This window comes from Phoxinus phoxinus (genome assembly GCF_949152265.1).
Source record: "Phoxinus phoxinus genome assembly, chromosome: 18".
In the NCBI taxonomy this organism is placed as follows: domain Eukaryota; kingdom Metazoa; phylum Chordata; class Actinopteri; order Cypriniformes; family Leuciscidae; genus Phoxinus; species Phoxinus phoxinus.
This window is the reverse complement of record NC_136893.1, coordinates 14,185,444-14,213,443: the sequence shown is the minus strand read 5'-3', so window position 1 is coordinate 14,213,443 and position 28,000 is coordinate 14,185,444. Positions and strand designations below refer to the sequence as shown.

General features: G+C 39.7%; 1 protein-coding gene across 6 annotated transcripts in view; it reads left to right on the top strand.

Annotated features, from left to right (window-relative positions):
* The window catches only part of agrn (agrin), a 272,520-nt gene that overhangs the window by 124,929 nt on the left and 119,591 nt on the right, over window positions 1-28,000 (top strand). For all 6 annotated transcript variants that reach the window (XM_079588149.1, XM_079588150.1, XM_079588148.1 and 3 more), the window contains one exon: window positions 15,225-15,263. In XM_079588149.1, the coding sequence (XP_079444275.1) occupies window positions 15,225-15,263 (39 nt within the window). The remainder of the gene's footprint in view (window positions 1-15,224; window positions 15,264-28,000) is intronic.

Genomic DNA, 28,000 nt, shown 5'->3' with positions numbered 1-28,000 from the left:
ACGTGTGTGGGAAATGTGACGCCTCTTACCATAATGGCGAGCTTCAGCTTACTGTATATACATTGCGGAAGTAATAACTGGACTGTGATCGAGGTGTTTTAGGCAGGTCTGGAGCAGCATTCTCTGTTAGATACAACAAATCCCTTTGTGGTAGACTATGAGATTCGTAATAAACAGATACATTGCACAATTTGAATTAAGTAAATGATTCATGAGTGATTCAGCATGATTGAAAATGAATTGTAGTGTGAAAGCACACTTGTTTTTCCCCCTTACTCAATGTTTTCCTTCAGTCTTGTTTCTCCAGCAGCATGCTTACGTTTGCTGATTACATGCAGAACAAATGTTTGCATTGGCCAAGTCCAGGGTCATGTCCGTGCTAGACGCACAGCATTGTTATTTTTCTTTCTTACAATCTCTCCTCCTAGTCTTCCCTCACTATCTGCCTCTTTCCTCAGGGTCCGGAGAGAATCTTGGAGGAAATTCTTCATCCACGGTTGTTATTGTGGTCGCTCTTTGTTGGTTTGCAGGTGAATAATGGATGAGGCATCTGTTATGTTTAAACGCACAGCAATCATTGTCATACGCTTCCAAAAAGCAGCTGTGTGGGTGTATTTTTGTCTCGTTTTTTTTTTTTTTTTTTCGTAGTGAATCTCATTCTCAGATGATTGAGTCTGTTGTGTTTTGCAAAGTGGAGAATTAAAAGCGGGAGAAATGCACACAACGGTCAGAGCGGATTTATTTAACATGCAATGCTTTTATCAGCTGGCAGCCACTGTGTTTCTTTCCTCCAAAAAGCATACAATTAGCCGTAGTTAGCTTTTGAAGAGTTCTTGAACTGAAAAGAAAGGATGAGGTAGTCAGTCTCAACGTGAGAGGAATCGATCGTGTCTTTCTGTGTTGGGTCTCCCCGACTGCTGACAGATGATGGCACAACCCCGTTTCCCATGACTCTGGAACACCTGTGTCAGAGCGACCCATTGAGCTCCGGCTGCGCGGGCGCACGAGACCCCGGTGCCACCAGTGATTTGAAGGGGGACTGTTATACTGTTATACTCCTCCAAAAATCAGAACAGTTCTGTCCTGTCTTCTCATACACATACTGTAGTGCCTGATTGCAGATACACAGCTGCATAAAGCGTCTCCCACATTTGACAGTTACTCTCTGAAATCTGTCTGATTGATGTGAGAAAGGATGAAAAGGCTGTTTTGTGGAAGCCGGTTTTGCAAGGCTCTTGATTTGAAATATAAATAATTGAAGCTCCTTTTTCTCTTCGGATGGCTTGCGAGAAATGAGGATGTATGCCAATTAAGATTCCCTTCTGCCCTCCAAGACGATCCAGCACGAAGGAGAAAAAGCCGAAAGATGGAAGAATGAAAGGGTGAAGAGAGAGTTCATTACTGTAAATGCAAATGAAACGGTGCCTGCGTATAATAGCTTGTCACTGTCAGAATTGATAAGAGAAAAAAGCTTCGTTTTGTGCGTGTGCATATTTTTGAGCGCGCCGGCACAGTGTGTTCGAAATGGAGCTATATAATGGTAGAACGTAAGCTGTGGAGGTTATATAGTATTATTCAAATGCCTTAATGGTAATACTTCATAATAGCTGGTCTCTGTATAGCATGATTTTTATATTTTGCTCAAGCTTGTTAGGCCTCCACAAGGAAATGTAATATTCATAACAGCCGACTGTGAAATATTCTGCAAACATAAAACACTCGGAGATATATTTTCCTTGTTTAAACCCAAAACTTTCTGAAATATTTCAAAATGCTTTTAAGAATAGATTGCCCATTGAGTAGGTGTGTGTGTGTGTGCGTGTGCGTGCGTGCGTGTGTGTGTGTGTGTGTGTGTGTGTGTGTGTGGTAATATGCAATCATAATAAGCTTTAGAATGATGAAAAATGTCCAGATGGGTTGAAGAAGCACTCCCTTTGGTCCCCGAACACTTGCTGCTTTGCAGTGGTTGATTCATTGGAATATGCTCAGGAGCAGCTGGGTTTTGTCTGTACTGTATGCGAAACAATTTCCATTTGGTCCTCCAGTGTGTTTGCTGTTCAAAAATGGGATGCTCTGCATGTCATCCAATCACTGCATCCTCTCCACCTCTGCTTAATTTATAGGTAGATGGAAAACAGGCTGAATTTGGCCTCTATTCTGCCGAGGTTAATTGTGTGAGGCGAATCTGTGCCTCTATTGATAGTGGAGAATGAACCGAAAACAAGCATTGTCTCAAGCATAGATTTGCAGATAAATGGACTGCTGAGGTGCACCAGAAATGTTCGCCGTGGAATTTGCTCATCGGGCAGATGTTGGTGAAGGAGCTTTCTGGAGCTCAGAACAGCATGTCATTATTTTGTGTTTCATACGTTGAAGTACTTAATGGCATTTAAACACAAAGGATGTCCTTTTATTTGCATTGATTTACAGGTTTTGTTAGATGTAGAAGTAGTCATTTGTTCTCTAGAGAGCGATTACGTAGAGTACATCATGGGTCGCAGAGGAAAAAAAGAGTTTATGACAATATTAAGATCCATATTATTATTATTATTATACATATATACAGTACATATAGTAATATAATTAGGCATGCATGTTATATCAGTACCATATTGTTATCGGTTTTTATTGGATATACATTTTGGCCAATATTAGATTTTTTTAATATTTTAATTTTATATTATTTTAATGTACTCGCCTAGATTTTTTTTTTACGGTTTTATTTTTTATATTATATTTGGCAGGTATCATTTGTAAATGTTTATGAGCCATAACGTGATCATCAGCTTATTGGTTTTGCAATATCAGTGAATCCCTAAATATAATATATATTTAATAAAACTAAATATGAATCCATTTTAGATCACATTATTAAAATTCAATAGATAATTTTTTTGTAAATGAAAGAACTTTGTTCTTAAGCATCCAGTTTAGAACCACAGCTGTATGTTGCTAGTCCTCAAGTTTAGTTCCACAGCTGCTGCTGCCACCTGCATTACCTGGAAGTTCAATCACACAGCCCCTGTCTGTCATGGATGCCAGCTCCCATGAAGCCCGGTGTCAAACACTGCCAAAGTCAAGCAAGTCTCCAAAAAACAGTCACTCTCTGCTGTTCGTGCAGTCTCTGTTTTGACATCGCTTCAGCAGTCCCTTAAAGAACCCCACCACGGTTCCAGCTCAATTGCCCCCATAAGGACCATTAAGAAAGCATCGTGGGAAATAAAGAATGAATAAAAGAGTGGGGAGCTGGAGCATGGCAAGTATTAAATGCTGCAATCATTATTGTAGTTACCATGATGAGAGGGAAAAACAGCATGCTGATGAATGAGCGGCTGTAAATGCTGTTGCTGGTTAGCTGTTCTCCATTAGGCCCAGCTCTCAGCCCTTGGCAGCTGCGCTCCTGCCTGCGCTCAACAGCTTGGTCCCGGAGTGAGGAGCAGTCTGAGTGGGAGGGTAATGAGCTCGCTGCACCCAGAGATGAAGATCCAGCTGTGGGAGAAGAATTGTCCTGGCTTGCATGTCTTTGCTTAGACAGGTGGTTTCATGGTGGGGAGGGAATGGTTTTGGGAATATAGTAATGCATGTGATGGTAGAACTCTCTTTAATATCTCATTTGTTCTCCTAGACAGTGGTGAGATTAAATGGAGTGCAAATTGGCTTGAGGCTGTTTCTCAGGTTTTTCTCATGAGAAAACGAACATAGTCATCTCAGATTTGTCTATTCTAAAGTTTTGAGAGAGATCTCAACAATGTCTCAAACTGTGCTCCGATTTGCCAGGACATCACAGTCTGAGATCTCACTTTTCTCGTCAAATTCCTCCAAGACTTGACCAAATTAACTATTCTATTCTATTCTATTCTATTCTATTCTATTCTATTATATTATATTATATTATATAATGTCTCGTAAAATATATTTATTATTATGTATTTACTAAATTAAATACAATGTAAATGCTACTAGGGAATTTAAGCATTACAATTTTTTTTTTTTTACAAATCTATTAATGAAAATGCATATTTTTATTGTGATTTTCTAAAGATTAATTTGTATAACATTATTTAATTCAATTATTATTTTTTAAAGATTAGGCTAACTGTTAAATAAGGGTGTCACGATTTCGATTTTAAATCGAAATCGATCGAAATTAAGTCACAATCTCGATCATCGAATTAAAAAATGGAATCGACGATGCTGCCAGCTGCCACGCCCCCATGTCACGTTCGGTCGGCTTGTCAAGCGGAAAAAAACACGCGTGTTGAAATGCTGCGAGTCAACCTCCTCTGGGGGCCGCACACCCGACGAGAAGCGCCGCGTCTATGACAACTCGAGGCATCGCACACACCGGACGAGAAGCGCCGCGTCGCGTCTATGACAACTCGAGGTATCGCACACCGGATGCGCGCACTTTCTCTACTTCAGCACCGGATGCGCGCACTTCAGCACAGTGTGAAGTCACGAGACAAATAAATGTATATAAAACGTATTAATTTAAAATAAATTAAATATAAAACTATGTAAATGGCGCTCTGTGGCGCGGCAGGATTAATTTTGAACAAGGTCCCGAGCCGTTGCTTGGCAACGCGGACAGACGCCGAATGGCGCCGCCGGTATGTGTGTGTGTGTGTGTGTACACTCAGAGAATAAAGTGTTAGAATTTTAAAGACGTGGCTCTGCGCGACGCATAGATTTATCTGTTAAACTGTTTGTTTGTTTGTTTTGTTGTGAACTTGAATGTCATCTTCTGTGAAGAAGGGGTTACAAAGGAGAAACTATCGCAGGTTATTTTGCTTAAGTTTCCAATTGACTGAAGATATAAGTTATTGTTACATTGTGTTCTTAATAAAAGTTTTAAATTTGACATTTGGTCTAAAAATGGCATAGCAACCTGTGCTTAAAAAAAAAAAAAAAGTAAAAACCGAGAATCGAATCGAACTGTGACCTTAGAATCGAAAATTTAATCGAATCGAGGATTTGCAGAATCGTGACACCCCTACTGTTAAATGACTAAAGGTATTCTAAATTTAAAAATAAGGTAAACGGACATCCAATATTAGCTGATACCGATAAATAAATCATTTCTCTAATATCTGCCAATTACTGATATGGTACTGATATATGGTGAATCGCTAGACACCATAACAAAAGTTGCTAATTAACTTTCTTGAGCAATGAAAGAGCAACATCGGAGTAATAAAATCTTCCTATAGAATGATTTATTTGCTCTTTCCTTGATATATGGGAGAAGGTTGGATTTATGTGATGGTGGTTTTCATCAGTCCTAAAGCACTTAACCTGAGTGGCGGTGGGTATCCTCAACCAAAATCAATATGTGATGTACGGTATACGACCGTCTGCTGAGCACACATCGACTAATAGGTATTAGGGTGAGGACTGGGTAAGGAAAGAAGGATTAGGGTAATTGTGTTTTATCTGCCATGGTCTTTAGTGGATTGTACCGAGGCCACACACACACAATAGATAGAGAGATAGAGAGACCTCTCCAGTGACCTCTACAATGTAGATAGCAGTGAACTAGAGTGGAACAGCCTCTCACACTGTGCAAACAGATAAAAATCACATTTATAGAGCAGAACTCCTTTTGAATTATTCAAATAAGAAAAATGGTCCTAAAACATCATAAAACACTGTTAAATGTACTTGTTTTAACAAACTTCAAAACGAATGTCCATTTTTCAAGTTCACTTGTAGCATTTAAAGTGATTATGAATTATTTAAATTTATTGAGAACAATTAGGATGGAATTAGTCACCCATAACATGAAAGTATTTGTATACAAATTAGTAGAATGTCAGCTGGTTGACACATTTCTGCAGTCGCATGGAATATACCGTTGTATCACCCAGCCCTAATTGCCACCGTTTTCATAAAGGTAGTTTAACTGCAGTTGAGGCAAACATAAGCTGCGAACAATAGTTATCCATCCGTTTCCTCAGACTTGTTTGGATTAGGATCAGTCATAGCAGAGCAGCAAAATGGACAGTTTGAATCTGGCAGATTGACAGTGATTTGATTCAGACATCTGTCAGATGAAGCCCATGGGCTGTAGGAAACAAACAGAACCATATGAGAAACAGCCTCAAAACTTGAGTTGCTCACAGAAAAACTGGATTGATTAACATTCAGTGGAAATCAGGATTGGAATCTCGCCATATGGTTTTTGGGTACCCGAGTCTGTAGAAATTGGCTGTAGATATTGAATGAACAGCTTCATCTTTGTGATAGCTCACACCTGGATGCATTGTCGACAGGCGCTGTGCCTCACCAAGCAGCAGGCCAGTCGGCAGATGTGTTCTCACGTTGAATTATACTGATGTCATTTCCCATGGGTAATGTCTCTGTTACAGTTACATCTGAACTCCGGGAGACAGCACGATGGAAAAATCCCCACTTTTTGGGTGGCGTGGCGTCGCTTTTTATTCTTGCAACCCATGTGACAGAGCAGGGGAGTAAGGAACTCCCAGCTGTAGGATTCCAAAGTAAATCTGGCTGGAGGTGCAGTTAGCTCATTCTCACCCAGAGCCTGCTGGCGGTCTCCACCTCCCTCTTTATCTCCTGCACTTTCTCGCGTCTATTTTTCACTGCTTGTGCAATGTAGTCTAATGAGTTGAGTACTGGGGATCTGATCATAATTGATCAAAAAAACCTGATTTATTGGTGATAGTCATTACAATAAGACATTCAACCAGCTGCTGTAAAGGAATAATATGTTTGAGGCTTGAAGGAAACTGGGCTTCTCAGTTGGTGGAACCATTGTTGAAACTGATGGATGGATAGATTGGTAAACGGATGGGCAGAGGGATGGATATTTGAATAGTTGAATGAATGAAGGGTTACATGTGTGAATACAGTAGATAGATTAATATTTGGGTAGATGAATAGAAGGATAGATGAATGGACAGGTAAATGGATGAGCAGAGAGATGGATATTTGAATAAACGATGGATGGATGGATGGATGGATGGATGGATGGATGGATGGATGGATGGATCAGAATCTTCACTGAAAACACTTGAAAGTGAATATCATTTGAATTTCTCAGGGTTTTTCAGTTTAATAACTAATCGCTCTTTTAAAATAGATGAAGTGCACCACTCCATGCTTTACTCCTATTCCTTCGTTCCTGAAATCAGCACACATGCATTATACTAGACACATAGCAGAAGGAGCAAGCAGAAGCCCATAAAAATCCTTGAGGCTGCTCGTCATGCAAGTGCGGGAAGTGCAGAGAGTTTGTGGTTGTTTCTTAATGGAAGTTGCCAGCTGAGAGATCACACTGAGAGAGATGTTAACCTTCTGAGATAGCATGCACATTAAAGATGCATTACAGAGCGCTTTGAAGTCAAATTAGGTCTTATTCGAGTCATGACAGAGGGTGTGTGGAATCGAACGGATGTGGCGCCCTCTTCGATTTCCTTATTGGTCCATGGGTGTTTCAGGTCATCGTAGCCCGCATGAATGTCACTATATGCCCAGTTGTCTTATTTCTTAGTCTACGTGTCAGTCTGAAGGGAGATTAATGGCCCTGGTGGAGTGTGGGTGTTGTTTAAGGGTACAGCACCACAGCTGGTAAGTGAACCTAGAACCCTGTGCTGGAGGCCCAGCTGACCCCATGTTCTCTGCTGTGACATCAGGGGCTCAATTCCACGGGGCCCATAAAGTCAAAGAATAGGCTGTGTCCGAAGAGATAAACGGCCCTTTATGCGGAACGTAGTGTAACCTTGTAAAAATGTGTGTGTGTGTGTGTGTGTGTGCGTGTGTGTGCGTGTGTGCGTGTGTGTGTGTGTGTGTGTGTGTGTGTGTGTGTGTGTGTGTGTGTGTGTGTGTGTGTGTGTGTGTGTGTGTGTGTGTGTGTTTGCGCGAGCATGACGGGTATCCAGAGAGAGGGGGGGTTAAGAAACAGAGCGTATAAATAATTGATAATATGTACTGGCTTCTTTGTGAAGATGAACATCCATTGTGTATATGCCAGTCAGTATTGAAGGTGGGGTGGGGGGGTATAAAAAGAAGCATTAGCTCTCTGTGCTGTTGACCTCATTATGTGGCTTAGAGCATAAAATAAACATTCATAGGCGAGAAACCTAGTGAAATAATGCTATGGATTAGAAAACACATTTCCCACTGATCTTTTGCCAGTATATTCATTTTCACGTCTACTGAATATTCATTTCTGCTCATTTTTGCTTTTATATTTCACAGTATGACAGATGAGTAAAATCATGGCATGGTGTCACGAGAAGATGAAAATTGTTGGCTACACTCTCCTTTAAATCATTTTTGCATTATAAAGGGTATATTTTCCTTAAGCTCATAAAAAATCACCAAAACCGAGAATACATATTTTTTTCAGGGTCTCTTTCCCATTTAAACCACAATGTTTGCAATTACAATTTAGCACAATTGTTGGCTACTCTCTCCTTTAATTCACTATCAACTCAAAAGGCTTGACATGTTTTTGGTCCAATTGCCCTTTTGTGTTTTCGCTGTCATTCCAGCTCCCCCCTTTAAAACACTCCCAAGTATTCCCAAAAGCTTTTATTCTCGGTTTCCCCCTCCCTCCCTCACTGCCTCCCCCTTCTCACCCCTCCCAACCCTTTGTTAGAGACAGCCCCTCATCCACTCCCCCTCTCACTGTCTTCTCCTTCATTCGAAGCAGAGAGAGGGAGTCATGAGCGTCCGTGCCGTAAGGATGCAGAAAACACGTTCTGTGTATTGTTTAACGTAACAGAGAGGTGGACTAAGTGTCATCGGCCAGTTTGTTTTCTTTTTTTCCTGCTTTTTTCCTCTCAGGCTCTACTCATTTGTGCACGCCGCTCCCTGGCTCATTGGCTGAGGAGCGCTGGCTGAACGCAGGCAGAGTACCTGCTGCCTGGGGGATTTTCTGACATGAATAGCGGCGATCAGAGTGTATGTTTTGGCTGGCAGTGAACACTTCCTCTGAGGCTCAGCTGGACCGAGTTTAAGTCCAGGACACAAGGAGGAACACCAGCACAGGAATGGATGCTTAAGAGGGCTAAACGGAGAGAGAAAGAGCTTTAAATAGCTTCTGACTCCATTGATAAAAGTGGCTCTTCCGTTCTCATTTCTTTTCAGAGCGACAAACAACTTGGCTGAGTCCACAACAGGAGCTTGTCTTGTCTCGAGAGTTATCCGCTAAAAAGGACTGAGAACTAACAACACTGTCCAAAGCAGTTGTCTTGTTTTCTTTACACGTATTGTGGCAATCTCAGCTGTTCCTCGTATCTTGTTTCCGGCTGCCCGGATCAAGGAGCGCGCCTCTGCGCTGACAGCAGCATCTGGGGGAAGAGTCTACTCACCAGACACCTCAACTTTCGACTGAACGCTTCATCCAAAGTGCTTTCTGAAAAAGAGGGGAGGTCACCAGAGAGGACTTGTGTTGAAGGAAGGGGGGGTTGAGGAAAAAAGACCCTACCGCTCTCCAGGGCATATGGTTGAGCTGGCCGAAGACAGCTGCTGACTCTCTGTGGGCTAATTATTCATTCATTCAGGAGATTCAGCCTGGAGCAAGGGGGAAAAAAGTTTAGACTTTTACGACCAAAGACGAGCTAAGTGTTGCAGTTCTCTGGAGGATTTTTGGAAGGGGTCACTCTCCAAAAGTTTGTATGCTGTGTTTGTGTGTGTGTGTGTGAGGCTAATGACTCCTATTCCAGCTTGTGAGCAACTGAGTGTTTACCAGGACAGACGGCTAGCATGATGACAAGCCACACCCGCAGTGAATCCTGACACATGCCACAACAAGAGCAGCCTGGCATCTTCATGCCGCTGTCGGGCACAGACAGGTGGCAGCACGTCCTGAAAGAAGGGAACACCATTGTGCCATAAAAATTACAAGCACCCCTAAAGAAGAATCAAGAGCCAATTCATTACTAATTCACCAAGCCGTGGATTTCTGTGCTTGCGGATTTAAAGTACAAAGTGCAGTGGGGATTGTTTGCACTCACTTGTCCGTGGTACCAATCTAGGCCAGGGGTCCAGTGGAGCTTTTGTCAAACACACTCAAGAGAACTTGCACACTAACCTTTCATGACAAACCACTCTTGTGCTTGGGAAAGAAATGGAGAGATTGTTGGAGGGTTGGGGACTGTAGGACCTTTCCAGAGCGGCTGTAATTTGGAAACAAAATGCTTTGCTTGGAGACTGATAAAAGCATTTGTCTACGTTCATCAGGAAGGAACTGTGAAAATAAGTGCCACTGGAATTTAAGCTGAAACCGTTTTAGGATTTCTTTCGTCTACCCTTTTTCTCTGAGTCTGTTTGGAACGCTTGCCAACTTGGCGTACTTTAGGGAAGGCGCGGAGTGGAGTATGACTAGTTGTCAGTACCCTACGCCGCCCCCGGAGCGGGACCGCATGTACCAGCACAAAGTGTCGCTGGTCGTGCGGTACTTCATGATTCCTTGCAACATCTGTCTAATACTGCTGGCCACTTCCACGCTCGGCTTCGCTGTACTCCTCTTCCTCAATAACTGTAGGTCACAGTTAGTGAAACATGACATGCAGCGTATGTATATATATATATGTGTGTGTGTGTTTGTGTGTCTGTGTTTGTGCATGACCCCGTAGAATTTTTGTTGCCTGATAAGTTTCAGAATAGTGGTTCTTTCCCTTGTGTGCTCTGTAGTTTTCTTACAGTGATGTTCATGGAGGGAGAGGGAGACACATTGACGGATGGATGGTTCAATAAGGATCGATGGCAATCAAAAACTAATCCCTAATGCGTAGGCTTCGATCCCCTGCCTGACAGTGAAATGATTAAGGATGACACAGATAAACTGTCCTCATCCTACAAAGTGCTTGAGCGCTTGTGTCTAAAAACACAGCTCGGTGGCATTCTGTCATCCCTGAAGCAGTGGTATTTAGACTGCACAGTGGGATAAAGGGGGCAGATTAAATGCCTTTGGATGTGAAAGCTTGGCATTAGCTTCAGTGCTTACTGTATCTGCTTGAGTGAATCTGCAAACGCTTTGGTATCTTAAGGTGCCCCACCAGCCGTTGTGTGTTGCCAGATAGATTTGGCACTGTGCTTACAAAGAAAAGATTGGAGACGGAACGTGAGCTCCAGAGCATGTCAAAATTCGCTTTGATGACATGGAGCAGCAGGTAACACTGCTCTTTTCCTGTTTTGGATGTATTATTATCTCTATTGGTTTTTATCTGCCTTTTTGAATCGTTGCATCCCGTGTTTTCTTCCTCTGTGAATTCACATTCATAGAATTGCGCTATCTAAGACTAAAGTATGACTTTATAGCAGAAAGGTAAACATAAATATTTGTAAGGATGCTGTGCTACAGAAGAAAGTTTAATTGGATAGAAAGTGGTTTTTCTATGCGTCAGTGCTGATTGCTCATTAGCTTCTTAATGAGATTGAAATTGAGAAGACTATTTTAACGAGAAGCTTGCACAGATCACATTATTGACCTTTTTTGTCCATATTTACCTTTTTTTGGTTTGTTTACACTTGAGTTTGGCAACTTTTTTTCTGGTGTCACACAGTATGCCATGTGAAGTTATACCAGGAACAATTAACATTTGACTTTACTGACAAATGTATAGTGTTGTTGCTAATATTTGACAAATTATATAACACAAGGTACCCAACACAATTCATACTCATTCCCGCTCTGATTTAAATCTGTATTTAGTGAAAGTCTCACCTTTGATTTGAGAGATTTGATTAGATTTTTTAAATATATATATATACATATATTTTGGGTTTCTAGGGCCCCAGGCCATCTGAGTAGATATTAAAACACTGTTAAATATTTACATGAAAGGTTATATGTAGCATACATACTCCTTTATAGAGACAATAATATACATCTTTTTGGATAGGAATATGTTTAGTATTGCTGGAATAGAGGCTCTAGATAGCAGAAAACGGTGAGAGGCAATCGAGAGAGCATCCAGTCCTGTGCGCCCTCTGTAAACCATTACCTACCTCATTTCTCATAATCCTACCTGTGCCCTCACTTAAAGAGATCCGCGGTGCCTCTACATTAGATCTATATTAAAAGACCAAAAAGGGCCCTTCATGAAATTCTGAAAATGTGCCCTCTCCATCCCTCAATAAAGGAGTCTGAGTGTGAGGTTCATTTATAAGCCGACCATGTCGCAAAATCGATTTAATCCAGACAGATTCCATTAGATTTAAACATAAACTCAGTTAGAGCACTCCATCCCTGCTCCTCAAAGAAGAGTAAAAAACAGGATGGAGTGAAAGGAGTACCATTAACATGGAGAGGTGCATCGTAGCGTTTGAAAGCTTGTTGGAGTGGGATACAGACCAAAGGTTAGTCATTTCCATTTTCATTTAGCAGGCACAGAGAAGTGAGGCCACACAGGACTAGAGCTGCTCAGCTCCACAACCAAATTCATCAGCTCATACATACACATCAGCAAACTAGATAATAAAACAGAAAGGGAAAGACACTGAATGAAAACATATGGCCGGCATTTATGCACAGATATTTACAGATATGACAGTCTGCCTGACAGTTCACGTTGAGGTCTATTTGGGGTAACAGCTGGCTGACCATATTGTGCTTTTTACATGGCTTTTTACCAAATAAATGATTAAATACAATTTCAAATAAAATATTGATTTCAACTTAAATTATGTAGTGACATGAGATGCATACACGCATTTCACTTGATTTTGTAATATATCAATTTGTTTAGTTATTCTGCAATATTTAATCTATTCTCAATTATTTCAGTAATTTGAGAAATTATGTTCTTTCGTTCTCAGTTTTTGAGTTTTGGCTGAATAGAAAGAATAGAGTCTACAATGGCCTAATGTGCTGTACTTTTCTCTGAATTGTGGTTAATCGTTTAATCTCACTTATCGTGAAAAGCATACATCACAGCTTTATACAGAAGATATAGTGTAGTCCAAACAGCATCCCTTTACGTATAGCAAATAGGCTTGAGGTGAACCTTGTGTTGAATTTCTCAGCTGTGTATCATTTACATGTGAAACAAATGTTCTCGTGAGACCTGCACAGACAGTAGTTTTGTCCTCTACTGCCACTGGACATAAGAAAGTCGAGCTGTGCACAGGGTTATGCATTACAGTGTGTGAGCAGTATATGTTTAATCTCTATGATACACATCTGTGTGTGTGTTATTCACCCTCAGCTATGGCGCTGTTTCCCGGAGGATGAAACGCTGTAACTGTCATGATTGACTCTCAGACCAGTTCAACAGACACTTCATTATTCAAGGAGAGAAGCACAGCAAGCCGTCCCCCCTCTCTCTCTCTCTTCCTCGTTCTCTGTTTTTCTGTCTCTCTCCAGTGCCGGCTTTCCAATCTTCCCTGCGCTCAGTTGTTGACAAGCAATTTGAAGTGAGCCTAAAATTAAACTCTATCCTGGCAGTTGGGGGTGCTGGTGAAGAGAGGAGCAGAGATTCCAGCTCCATCCCTGTGTGTGGGAGTGTGTGTGTGTATGTAAGCGCAACCGACTGGCTGGGCAATTGATGTGATAGTTTTGTGGCGTTGGTTATTTCCGCCTGCAGAAGCAGGGTGTTGTAGCTGCACTTTAGCTAGATGGCTTCATGCGCATGTTGTCGAAAAGCCGGTTCTGTCAAGAGTAATAAGGTACGCGAGTTCAGTGTTTTTAAAATCACTTTGGTTTGGAGGAAAGTTAGACTGAGTGGGGTCGCTTCCAACTTCTGTGGCAGTTCTCGCTTTCAGTCGGCGCTGATTTTAATGAGTTTCAGCCCAACATTTTTTGGCTGGTTTTGTAGTCTGAATATTTTAACATTGATTAGTGTAAGAGCTTAAAGTGATAGTTCACTCAAAAATTTACATTTTGTCATTATTTATTTACCCTGACATCATTCAAGCCTGTATGACTTACTTTTTCTGTAGAACACAAAAGAAAATATTTTGAAAAAGGCCATTGGTCCATAAATGAAAGCGTTAAAAAGCATTAAAACATTCAAGTGTTTTTTTTTTTTTATCTTGATTTCTCAAACATTATTCTTTAACCATGCAGATGTTCCATTCACTTGAATTGGCTCACAATGAAAATAAAAACACATATTCAGAGTCTCTATAGTATTTAAAATGATAAAGTTGTAACCTTCACGAATGTCAGACAGTGATTTGAAAAGGCTCTTTCAATAGAAAGCAACAGAAAATAACTTTTGTTGTCAAATTCACAAGAAAATCATGTCAACATCTATCTCCAGAACAGTTTTTTTTTTTTTTTTTTTTTCATTTTGGTGTAAATTCATCTGTCCAACAAGGTTTAGTTTTGTATCAAGCCATTTTTAATGGTCGCTTCTTGATGTAGATTCTGTGAAAGTGATTCCATCTCACTGATCTTGTTAACACATTCACTACCATTCAAAAATGTAGGGTCAGTAGGATTTTTGAAAATGTTTTCTTTTAATAAGTTTCTTATGCTCACCAAGGCTGCATTTATTTGATAAAAATTTGATTAAGTAATATAATAATATTTGTGAAATATTATTACAGTTTAAAACTTTTTTCTATTTTAATATATTCCAAAATTAAATGTATTCCTTTAGTGGCAAAGCTAATTTTTCAGTCTTCCGTGTCACATGATCCTTCAGAAATCATTCTAATTTGCTGCTCAAGTAACATTTCCTATTATTGTCTATGTGGAAAACATGCTGCTTAATATTTTTGTGGAAACTGATACATTTATTTTCCTTTAGTATTCAATATATTCAATATGATCAATAGAATGATCAACAGACCATAACATGTGTATTACCTTTTAACCCTATAAATTTTCACATTTTATGAATTTTGATAATTTTTTTCTGAATAAAAGTCTTACTGGCCCCAAACTTTTGAATGGTTGGCTATAAATATATATTTGTTAACTTTAATTTACAGTACTTAAATGTTTTCACATATATTTCAGTGCTGTAAGGGCATTACAGCTAACACATTTCCTGTGGTAACTGATAGCATGCCACTCCATGGATCCTGTCGATTGAGCTCAAGTTGTATTTAACCCAGAACTTTCCTTTAATCTCATATTCCAACTGATCTCTCTTAATCTATTCTTTTTGAGATTTAACCTCTGTGAAAGAATCATGCAGTCCACTGTCTACCCACTCATTCAAAACGACGACTGACCGCCTGGGACTGTCCTGACATCTTCCTTTTAACTAATGTGCCTCTCTCTCTCTCTTCTTCCTCTGCAGATAAACCTGTTCACTTCACACCGGCTCCTCCTCCCGATGGTAAGTCCCATAAGAATTCTCCTGACCAGAGTGTTTTCAACCTGCCCAGATAATGATCTCAGCTCAGGCCCGTTTGCTGTTTGAAGTGGGTGTCCTCACCACGTCGCTTCCCATCGTCTGCTTGTGTGTAGCCTGTTAACATGGTCAGCGAGAAGCAGAGAGTGACATCTGCTTTGATGTAGAAATCTCCTGACATCTTGATTTATCTGGTATGGTGGGATGCAGGGTGGCTGACTTCTAAAGTTTTCCCACATGACACGCAGCTCCGTTTATTACTGAAGCTGATTAGCTGCTTGCTTTTGCCAAGTTTATGAAAATAAATCTCAATATAAAATGAGGTATTGTTTCTGTCATTGTCACCATGCAATGAGAGTCATTAATTATACAACAACAATTTATTGGCAAATGGCATATCTCTGCACAGATTAATTGGGAGAAACAGCTGGTTTCCCCACTCTGTTAATGAATATTTATATGCGACAACATGAAATGGGCTTTGGAGGTTACTCCTGAGCTGCTGGCAGTGGAGATGCTTCTCTTTATGAGCTGGAGGGAGCTTCATTATGGACACCGTTGTAAATACTCAAACAAAATAGCTGCATGTGTGTGGGTGTAGTCGGTATTAATGTGCCGAAATTACATGTCGTATAATTAACTCCAGTGCGCACGTGCAAACATTTTGAGTGCAAGTTTTCAGTGTCGTTGTCATCAGCGAACCAGACCTGAATGTCCAAAGGAGTAGCAAACAAACAATAATGAGCGTTCACTCTATAATTTTGACATTTTTGTGTTTTTTGTTGGTGTTTTTCTTTTGATAAAAATGTAGTAAATTTTTTGTACTGTTTTATAGATTAGTTTTAGTTGGATTCTAATGAATTTTAATTTTGTATTAGAATTAAAAACAATATCATAAGTGTTGTTTTAGTATCATTTAACTTATATCTGAACAAAATGCACAAGTAAACTTGAACTAAGTTGTAATATTAACATTCATGTTGTGTGTATATATCTGATTAATCTCATTCATATATATAATAAATCACTAGTTCAGCAGCAGGGCTTGACATTAACACCCACATTTGATTGCGAGTGTATTTCAGCAGTGGTGTGTAATGCAGTCACTCCTGCTAGCACTTTGGCGGGTTGAATTTTATATATAATATAGACTATACATTTTTCAATAGTCATTTTTTTAAAAAGTCATCTGAAATAATAAACTAAGTGCAATGTAGTGTTGTCAGAAATATAGATTGTTCGATACATATCGATACTGAAATAATGCTTTCAATATTCATTTTCCACAGAATAGATGCACAATACCAGCTGCGCTTTTTTGCTCTCTCATCTCTCTGACAGCGATTTGACGCACAAACCCGCCTCCCCTCACTCACTCATTTCATTTGCTCTGGATGAATATTGTTGTTGTTGCAGGGCTTGAATTTCGGCATTGGATTGCACATAATTTTATTATTTTTTGTTGCTTATAATGTATATTGTGCTTAAACAGTCAAATATATAAACACAAAATAATCACACAATGCCAGTCTTGGCAAGTATTCACATAAAGTAAACACTGTCAATTATGTTTTAAGTGAACGTAAACACGCATGTGTAACAGTATAATGGATTTGTGCATCAGGTCTTAAAGTAACCGCAGCCTAATATACTGTACCTGCTGCCAAATTATGCGATATCTATATGGCAGTTTTCCCCCATGGTATTGTGGCCAGTGAAAATGCTGAGTGGCTAATAACTTTGGAAAATGGCTGATGAACAAAAAAAGTTAATGTCAAGCCCTGTTCACCATTGTACAGCTTCAGCTCAAATCATTGAGTATGATTTAAATAATGTGAAGCAATCATGGTCTTTTTCAAAAAAAAATTCAACAGTATGATTTAATTTAAAATTAGGGCTGTCAAATCGATTAATCACATCTAACATATATGTTTATATAGTTGTGTGTGTGTGTGTGTGTGTATACATACAGTACTAATTTAAATCATTTTAATTAGGGTCACAATTTATCTTTATAATTGTTTACAAAAAACTTTAAGAAACATTTGTATCAGTAGATTAAAACTGCATTTGAAGAAACGGCCCTGCTGGGTCGAGGCTCGATTTGCACATTAATTGCACAATCACCTGCTTCATAGGATGTTCTGTCTGAGGGTTTGAGGAAAGGCTTGTGTTGAAAATCCAGTTTGAGATTAATTTTATTTCGCAGCAGCCAAAAGACAATAGTTATTATGTCCTTGAAACACTGTCCATGTGGCACTGCTAGGTAATTATGTTTGATTGATGTTTTGATTAACCTTACTCTTTACCAAGAGATCGGAAACTCGTAAAATGTTACCTAAAATGTATACGTCTGACTCCTAGAGAAATAGAGGCAATATACACTTCTAACTGCTTTTTAATAGAAGTTTAATGACATTAGAGATTGCTTTGAAACCCTGCAGTTCTGAGAGAAATTGCGAGGTGCCGAGTGAAGTCACAAAACATTCCCCCTTTGATGCTTTCCGAACCGTGGGCTTTTGATCACACGGCACGTTTTCGATACATGGATGTTTCTTTTTCCCCGCCTGTTTGTTTCCGCTCTAGCCGAGTGTTTAAAAGCCACAGCCAGCTCTTAATTACATTTCCGATTGTTCTGCAAGTTCTCAAACCGACGGTTCTTTATGTGCCAGACCTTCACAAGCCCGCAGAGAAGCTCTCCTCCCAGCTATCTCATCCCCAGCCCTGCGGCCGCTGTCTTCAGAGGCCATTAAGCGTCAAGGGAGATCGGTTGTCCAATTACACTTCCATCCCCAATCCTTCATTGCCATATTAATTCGTTACAAGCCTGAGATGTACTTATATAAAAGCCTGTGCATTAGGAAAATGAGCATGAGAAGGAAAACATGTCCTCCGTTCCAAGGGCATAATGACATTCCCAGACCAAATTATCCACAGATATTTAATTAAACGGAATCACATCACAGACATCCAAGTATCCCGCTATTACCAGCACAATTGAAGCATTTCCCTTTCAAATAACAGAAACCAATCAGTATTGAAGTTTCTTTTGTATGTGCATCTGCCTGTTCCAACTCAATATAAGGTCTTTAAACACTCGCTGAAACCTGACAATGCGACCTTTAATTAGCGTAATTTTGTAGGCCGTTTGTTCGCTGTCTTTAAGCCGATGTCCTTTAGAGTTTCAGCCGCTCAAGTCGCAATGTGAGCGGCAATACGAACGCTGCCAGATTCTCAAACTCAGGGCCATGTTGCCCACACAAAGGTCATCCGTGTAAGATTTGGCAGAGCTTTGTCCTGTTAATTATCTCTCTGGCGTTTTAGAAAGTTGGCTTGAGGAAAACATCTTGCTTTCAGTAAAACAAATGTTCGTTTGTTTATATCCAACCCACTTACGACGTTGTGTGCGCCAAGCGATAAACTTGAGGGTATTTTGTACTTGGAATGCCCTTGGTTTGGCCACGTATGAATGTTATTTTTAGAAGGAGTCAAAGAAACAATGACAGGATTGTGTTGGGTAGTTTATAACCATCAGATCAGATGTTTGACCTGTTTGAGAGTTACCTATGAGAAGATGTCGCCTGTAGCAATAGGTCACCTTGTATTCCCGCTTTAATTTGGGCCATGTTGGAAATGAGATGGTGAGATACAGACATGGTAACTCAAACCCTCCTTGCTGTCTCCTACACTTCTCGGCATGTGGTAATGAATACACTCCATCTGAATGCAGCCTTCCGTTTGGCGTTTGTCACAGCGAGTTTTCCCCTCGGGGCCGAGATGTACCTGCAAAAAAACATAATAGCAGATTGAATTGAGTAGGTGGTGGAATGTAGGACTGAGATGTTTATGTGGGCCCGAGCTGTGGACTTACTTTCAGAGACCCTGCCAAACTTTCTTTAGCTTTGAAAAGCTCAAACGGCTTCCTCGGGAAAGTGGAAATGATAATAAATAAAAGGCAGGGCTTGTGTAATTTATTCAGCCGTTGCTGTGTTCTTGACAGAAGGAAGCAGAATTAATTATTACGAGTCTCTTATCTTAATTAAATCTTTTCATGTCATGGATTTCACACAAAAGAGCCCGAAAAATCATGTTCATCTCCTCTTTTTTTGTGGTTTTCCAGAGGACGGCGCGTATCAAGATATCAAATATGTGGCATAAATTCATCTGGGGATTAACTGTTATACCTAACTCCAGCTCTTGTCGAAGTTTTCGAGTTTGACATTACGCCGGGAAGTTTTGTTGCCCTCTGTGCTGTCTGAACATGAATACAACTGCGAGAAATTCTCGAGAATGGCTGTCTTTTTAGTTCTGTAGAATCAGCATTTGCTTGCATAAGCAACAAACAGAAGAGCTTGTCATGGAGAGGAAATCGGCGAGGTGTGGGCACAGCTTGTTTTGATATTAATCTGTCTAACATATTCTTGACACAACTCGGCAGTGTACAGAGCAGAAATGGAAGCTATTGATTTCTGGAGGAGAGAGATGGCAAGTTTACGCATTGAGGCTAAGAAAGTAGATCTGAGACGTGGCTGGTTTGTTTCAGAGGGTCGTGAGGAAGGCAATTCATATTGACATTCGCATCAGTGAGGAATTGTCACAGCTCTGGTTTTACCTGGACCTCAGATTCAGAAAATATGCACTTAGTCTTTTGTGTTCAAGACATAGTGTCCCTAATAATCTTTGTATTCATGTTGGTTTCTTATGGTTTTGAAAAACATTTAAACCATTTTCAAGCCAAGTTTCAAATTAATGACTATAAAATGTCATGTGGTGTAACCAAGTAAAAAGTCATATATTAATAACACTTCATTTTAGTCTCCTTGTTACACGTTACATGTAATTACTATAGTAATAACTATAAATAATGCATAAGTATATGCAACTAACCCTAAACCAACCCTTATTCCTAACCCTATAGTAAGTACATGTAGTTAATTATTATTACTCAATACTTAAATGTATAACTACACTATAACACAGACACCTTAACATAAAGTGTAACCGATTTTTCTTACACCTTGAAAAATACAAGTCTGCATTTTACATTGTGAACTAAATTTGCCTTGACACATTTTTTTTTTAATGCTACTCAAATCATAAAAGTTACATATATGAATTTTGTTTTCAGAATAGTTCACACCCTGACAACTTTGTTCCCAAAACATATAAAAAAATATATTAATTCATAGAAGATGTGAGTTCAAGTCATTGCCCTGTATGAATGCCAGTTTTAATGTATTTTTGAATAAATTAATTGATTGGACAAAATAATTAGCATCACATTGACCTCTTTGTCACCAATTTTAGGACCTTCACATTGAGATCATTTCTTAAGCATCTCTAATCTGTTCTCCTAGTGTCTGCACTTTAGTTGCTTCCTTGAATAACAACATGAACCAAAACGGAGGCAGAAGGGAGTGCGCTAAAGATCAGGTCTTTGCGAGGAAAGACGTCTTCTGATGTAGTTTTGGATTTAATTATCATAATTACAATACATAGCAGTAATGCATTTGGGATGATGATGAAACATTGAGTGCTGTTTCTGAAGCGTTCACAGATGCATTAGTGAGGCAGAAATACCTTGAGATGCTGTGTTGTATGATTAATGTGATCGTTTGGCACATAGATCCAGGGTTCAGATGTTGTTGACAGGCTTACAAGGAAATGCGAAACGACATGATGGGACCGTAATGCGGGGGCAATCCCTATCGGTTTTTTAATTGTTAATCGGACCCGTTAAAATTAGAACGCTCTCTAGTCTCATTATGAAACCAATTATGTTGCGTTCACTTCAGTTTTTACAGACTTTCATTTGTCTTTCTATTAGTGTATTTGGTATTCCATTTATGAGCATATTGTTCCGTTTATTTTGGCATATATATTCACTTACACAAATTATCACAGTATTGCCATGTTTTTTAAACATGTTTTTATTTTTGGAACACTGGTATACTTCTGACCTTGGCAGTTCAGAAGTATTTTATTTATTTATTGCTTTTAATCACAAATATTTATTTAGGTTAGATTCAAGCTCTGGTCTTCTGGTGTTTCCACACAACATTTTGGAGAACATGCACTATAAATATTGACATATTAATTAATTATATTAATTAAACATATTAATTAACACTATAAATTATTTTACATTTACATTTATTCATTTAGCAGACGTTTTTATCCAAAGCGACTTAGAAATGAGAACAATAGAAGCAGGTAAACTAACAATAGGACAACAATATGCAAGTGCTATGACCCTTCCCAGTTTAATCTAATGCAGTACCTGTATTTTTTTTTATTTGTATTTTTTTTAAAGATGATAGATATAGAATGGATCAAGTGTTGTTGAAAAAGTTGCAGAAAAAGATGTCTTCAGCCATTATATATTTATAAAGTAAAGATATTTAAAATAAATATATATTTGATATTATATTTAACACACATATGTTTTTGAATAACTGAATGAAAATATGTTTTTATCCCTCAGAGAGTGTAGGTACGGCATCTACCAGCAGGGGCTAATTGTGTCTATGCTAACCAGCAAATCCCTTATTTCTGACCCCAGTACTTTTTTTGTATGGGTTACATGTTGTGTCCTGTAATAGTACCTCACTTTTCTTCATAAAAAAAGACTCACTGCTGTGTCTTGCTAGTCAGATTTTGCACAGTAGTTTTTTTTTTCTTCATAAAAGCAAATCCTCACAGCAGGAGGGCCGCTGTCCTCTAAATTGTGTGCTCTGGTTTCTCTGTCCAGTCTAGTGTAACTGTAAGGCGGGACTGCTTTGTAATTCTATTCAAATGTTCCAGCAGCAGCATGAGCAGCACAGTCAGTGTTTGTGCCTGGACTGCTGCTGACATGATGGAGTAGGTCTGCATGAAGAGTGCAGGAAACCATAAATCTCCCTGTTTAAACCCCCAAAACACGATCTTTCCCCTTCTCTCTCTCTCTCTCTTGCTTGCTAACAAAAACAGACAAGGTCTTTGCACTTATGGCAGACCAGCCTCTTTTCCTTGTCATGCAAGACCCGATATCATACTGGACAGTTGTTTGGGCCCAGTTGTGTGTGTTTGTGCTTGTCCATTGCCTCCGGTCTCATAAACCCTAAAGGAGTCCAACTCATCCTCATCTAATTTGTATTGTTTCCCAGACTTCCCCTTAATGGCTTGTTTGACATGTGTGCTCCGCGCCACTGCACACAATTATGACAAGGTGCTTAGACAGCCCGGCGAGGCTAGAGGCCAACATTTCTATTGACACTCGCTCTTTTACGGCAGTGGCCTGCCGAGAACCGAGAGCCAGCCGTCGCCTTGAGTGATCGTGATAGATCTGTGCAGGTGTGAGTTTGTTTTCATGTGCATGTAAATTAGCATCATTTTCCATCAAGATGCTGATTGCTGAATATATTGCATGCAGACACTCCCTTTTTGTATTATATATTGCTGAAAAAACTTCTGTATCAATATCAGAGGATGAAAGGGAGAAAATGAGAGACTTTGGCTCTCATTTTGAGTCTCGGTGGGTGGACAAGATGGTTGAATTCAGTTGAGTAGAGTCCACTTAGAATCCTAAAGCAATTCCGTTGGCTGAAAGAACTTTTAATGTGCACTGTATGCAGCACCACAATAGAAATCAATAGAGATTTTCATGTTTTTGAAAGAAGTACTCAAGGCTTCATAAATGTAAGGCTGCATTTAATTGATCAAAAATCTTCAAAACAAACTTTTTTCTTCCTGTGATGGCAAAGCTGAATTTTCAGCATACATTAGCCTAGTTTATAGTGTCACATGATCCTTAAGAAATCATTATAATATGCTGATTTTGGGGCTCAAGAAACATTACTTATTTTTGTCAATGTTAAGTTAAACAGCTGTGCAGCTTAATATTTTGTGAAAACCGTGGTACATTTTTTTCAGGATTCTTTGAATAGAAAGTTCAAAATAACAGCATGTATTTGAAAAACTAATCTTTTGTAGCATTATAAATGTCTTTACTGTCACTTTTAATCAGTTTTATGCATTCTTTCTGAATAAAAGTATTCATTTATTTTAAAAAAAAGAAGAAAAGAAAACCGTATTAACACAAAACTTTGAACGGCATGAATATATTTATTTTAAATATACATTTCCATCTTTTGATTTTTAAATGCATACTACCATGAATCATAATTTCTGCTTTGGGACAGATTTTACTACCAAATTCGTCTCCCTTTTGTCAAATAAGTTTTGGGAGGATGTGTTTTACCCTCCTGTTCGCCTTTAATGATACATCTTGGACTCCTTAATTGAAGGAGGACAAATAAAGGCTGTTTTGTATGCAGCCATTTGCAACTTCGCCATGCAACTCTGGAGAAGCCTGTATCGAGATCATTTGCATAATGAAAGGGATTGTATGTGTCACAGAAGGAAGAGCCAGGCAGCTGGAAAGGTGGCGATTTGGGAAGGAATTTTAAAACACCTCTCTGAGAGCTGGTGCAAAAAGAATCTGGGGGAAAAAAAGGGTACAAAAGGCATGCGGTGCATAAACAACGATGTGAGCAAGACCCCTTTGGTTATGCATTATGAATGCTTAATCAAAATATATAATATACAACAATGCCTTTAGCTTATTATTCTACCTCGCCTTGAGCTGTTAATCGTCTTTACTCAATCAAAAGTTTGTCTGGGTCCAAAAATGGGAATGTTGAAGTCATTCTCAAAACTGAAACAAAGTCTGAAACAAAACTAACCTTAAGTTACGTTCTCCTCGTTTTCATCATATGTTACACATTAAGCGTGACGTCCTGCCCGGCAGGAGGCTGGCCAGATCTCTTCCAGCTGCTGTCCTGTACTGTCTCCCAGCATGCCTCATTCTGAGGCTGTGTCCATCATGATAGGCTCTGATTTGCCTCAATTAGTTCAGCCTGAACATTCAGCTCAGACTGTAGGAATGCTGGTTTTGTGGCTCCTGAAATTAATGAGCCCGTACGAGAGGCCCTCCTAGGAGACAAACCAGGCTCCAGGACTACCTACCCACCCCGAGGCTCCAATGCATCGGCATGACCGCAGGCATGACTCATGGCTCGTCCATTTACGACCCTGTCCTGAGGAAATACTCATGGTAAAGCATAATGTATTGTAAGGAGAATGTTCTTGTATTTTCAAGCTGCTTTTAAGAAGAGCTAGTTAGGCATCTCAGTGATAGAAACCTCATGATTAGATTTGTATCAATATTTCAGTCACACTTTGAATCGTGGGGAGATGCCAGCAGGAGAGCCGTTTCAGATGCTGCATCTTATCACAACATGCGAAAGCGTGCAGATGTCATTTGCATTTCTCTTCATGCACTGCTTGCGTCTGTTTCTAAACCATCTCACTCTTAGTCCTCTTTGCAAGTGCTGCATACATCTCCCTTTCTATCTGCCTGTCTTCTGCTTTGCTATTTGGTGAGTCTGCCGTAGGCTCGGCTGGATGAGATTGAGGTGTCTGCCGTTGATGCCTGAGGAAGAGGCTCTGGATGGAGCCCAGCTGAGGTGAGAGCGCGTCTGGATGTGCAGCAGAAATCCCCGCAGCAACTCGCTGCTCTCTCCAAGCTGTCAGTGCTCCAGTTTGGTTGTCAAAATGTCAGGGTCGCCGTGGTCAGAAGTCATATTGCAGTCTAGTGGCGCACTTTATGGAAAGGCTTTTTTGGGAAGATTGCACTTCTCACTGTCAAATAAATCCAGTGTCTTCAAACTTCAAATGCAAGTTAAATTTAGCAGAATTGTAAAAGTATGTTCTTCACTATTTAAAGGGATAGTTTACTGTCATTAACACTCTCATATTGTTACATTTCATATGAATTTAGGCAGAATGTTCACACTGCACTTTTCCATGCAATGAAAATGTGTAGGAATGGATGCCAGCAAGTTCAAAAAGTTCCCAATGTCAAAAAGAAATATATATAGCCATTTTACTGAAATAAAACAACATTTTGTCATCATTCATGTCGTTTCAAACCTGTATGATTTTTTTTTTCATGGAACAAATGATATTAGGCAGAATGTCCCAGGGGCTCTTTTCCACACAATGGAAGGGAATGGGGGACAGACACTGTAACACTTCAAATCATACAGGTTTGGAACGACATGGGGGGAGTAAATGATTAAATGTTTTTGTTCATTTTTGGTAAAATTGCCCTCTAAAGTTAGCTCTTGTCAGCATTCAGCCCATCCGTTGATAACACATTTTTAACAGTAGTTTATGCGGACCATTTCAGAAATGCTTAATTGTTGGTATTTTATTTCCACTGCATTAAACGTAATATTTCACACAGGTGTTGAATATTTCAGGATGAATTTCAATGATTTTCTCTAAAGAGGTACCTATTCTATTCTTTAAAGTACCATTTGTGCATCTATTCTTGTGTGACTAGAAACTCATAAAGCATTGCCGGTCTTTTTTTTCAAAGCTCGCATGACAATCCATACTCCTTTATGCGGTGTAATTGCGCAGATCTGAGAGCTCAAGTAATCATAATCAGTTCTGGATAATTTTCAGTACAATGGCTGTTGTTTGTGAAGTTTTTCTCTGTTTTGTCTCCAGCTGAACAGAAAGGCGCGACAGTGAACTCAATCTCCTGTGATCCATTATACCGTCTTTGCGGTTACCCTGTAAAGCTCTCTCTGCTGCATGGTCCTTCAGACTTTTTTTTTTTTTTATAAGATTACAAAATATTCTCAGGAATGAATTTGAGGGGTCAGTGCAGATCTATTTTCCAGTCAGACAGCAGCACCTGGAAACACTGCAGTCTTATCCATCACAGAAGAGAAACCGCCACCTTCAGACAGCTGGAAAGGGAAAAGGCAGTGCGTGGAAGCAGATATGGCTATTTTAGCCCTGGCCTGTTGCGATATTGGCCGTGCAGGTCTCAGTTGAAGACAGTAGATCTGGAGATATGAGGTCTGTTTCACATCACATGGTGCCTTCTAGTTTACAGCCTTAGTTCCAGACCACAGCGTCCTGCCGAAAACATGCAGTCCGCTGTCAGATACTCGCGATTGAGGCCTCCGTCCTCAAAGAAATAACAGTCTTTGATGCATTGCCTAACAACCTGCTGCTATATTGAATCACCCGTGCCACCTTGAGTTTAGGCTGCTTTGCTCAATGCCGAAATTGTAGTCAAGTATTCGTTGCTCTTGGCACCTCTTGCTGCACTTTTTCCCATCAGCCAACAAATCTCCGCTCATGCATACGAGACGGAGTGATAGTGGAGGCGTCTGGCTTTCGATGACATCATCGGGAGGGGGTGCTTGTGTTGCATGTGGAAGCCTCCCAGAAAAGGAGATTATGTGTTAGAGTCGCCATATGCTCCCCTACCCCAGGTGACTACCGGCAAAACAGGAAGTGCCACCTTTTTAATAAGCGACGTAATGCCTGCCAGCATCATATCAGTCACCAGGGTATAACCGTCAACTGTGCGTGTCCGTTTCACTCGATTATTGAGTTTTTGTGTTGAGGAAAAGAACAGATTTCTTATTTTAGACCTCTTTGGTTTGGCATAGACTTTGAATGCAAGCATAGATGCAAAGCATATCGTTTGATGAGCAGCGGAAGCTTTTTTCCGGTGTCGATCAGACTATTTTTAGATGTGGTTAAGATATTCATTATTGACGCCCAGACTTGAGGAAGATTTCAGTGAGGCTGATTGGGTGTGTATTTGGCGTGTGTATGTGTGTAAGGATGAATAATTAAAAGATGAGGTAATGCACTGGAGGAGAGAGGGAAGGGGAAAATAAGTGATAAAGAGTCACTGTAGATCTGTACTCTAGGCAGCACCACATGAGGAACTCATTTTGATAACGTACAAATTCAAACGTAGAAGCTATTTTGTCTGACATCTTATTTTGGGATTTGTCAGACCCTACAAGTCTGTGTGCGTGCGTGTGTGTGTGTGTGTGTGTGTGTGTGCTGTCACACCTGAGTGCAGCTCTGATCAGATTGTCCGGCTTCTTCTAAAAGCTTTTTATGTCTGTTTCCTGAAAACACTCCATCTGTTTACCCATTTAATTAGTGACAGATGAATCAGATGATGCGTTCTGCAGTTAATATCATTCATTTGTTCTGAGAGCATGTGGCTCCTGTTCCTGTCTTCAGTGTATGAATCTGCAAAGTGATATGTTTTTAAAATGGATTAGTCGCTAGGTTGCCTAGATGACTAATCTGTCTTAGAAATAAGTTGCGAACAATTAATTAGGCTAGTTTTGCATTCAGCAAAGCCTAATCTGATGCATTTCTTAAAGGGATAGTTCACCCAAAAATGTAAAATAACTTACTCAATGTCCTGTTGTTTCAAACTTGTATGACTATTTCTTGAGCAGAACACAAAAGAAGATTTTTATTGTCCATACAATAAATTGAAGTAGGGCTGGGACGGTATGGATTTTTTCTTACCGCGGTTGAAAAGCGAGAAATTCCCGTGGTATAGAGGTAAACCGCTTTAAATCCAAACCCATCATAATCCATCATAAGATGGGTCAGAGATGATTTTTGACCACTTTATTAAGATTTGTTTTGTAAAAAGCCTCTCTTTAAAATTAAATTTCGTTTTGTATAAATTGTATCTTAATTTTAATCACTGTTTCATCAACCAATTGCCTGGAATTAATAAATAAGAAGCAAATATAGAAGACATATAATCAGGACGCGGAGGCGCCCGTGCGATCTCTTGCATTGCATTTCATAGAGAAGACTTTACTCTGTGAAAATAT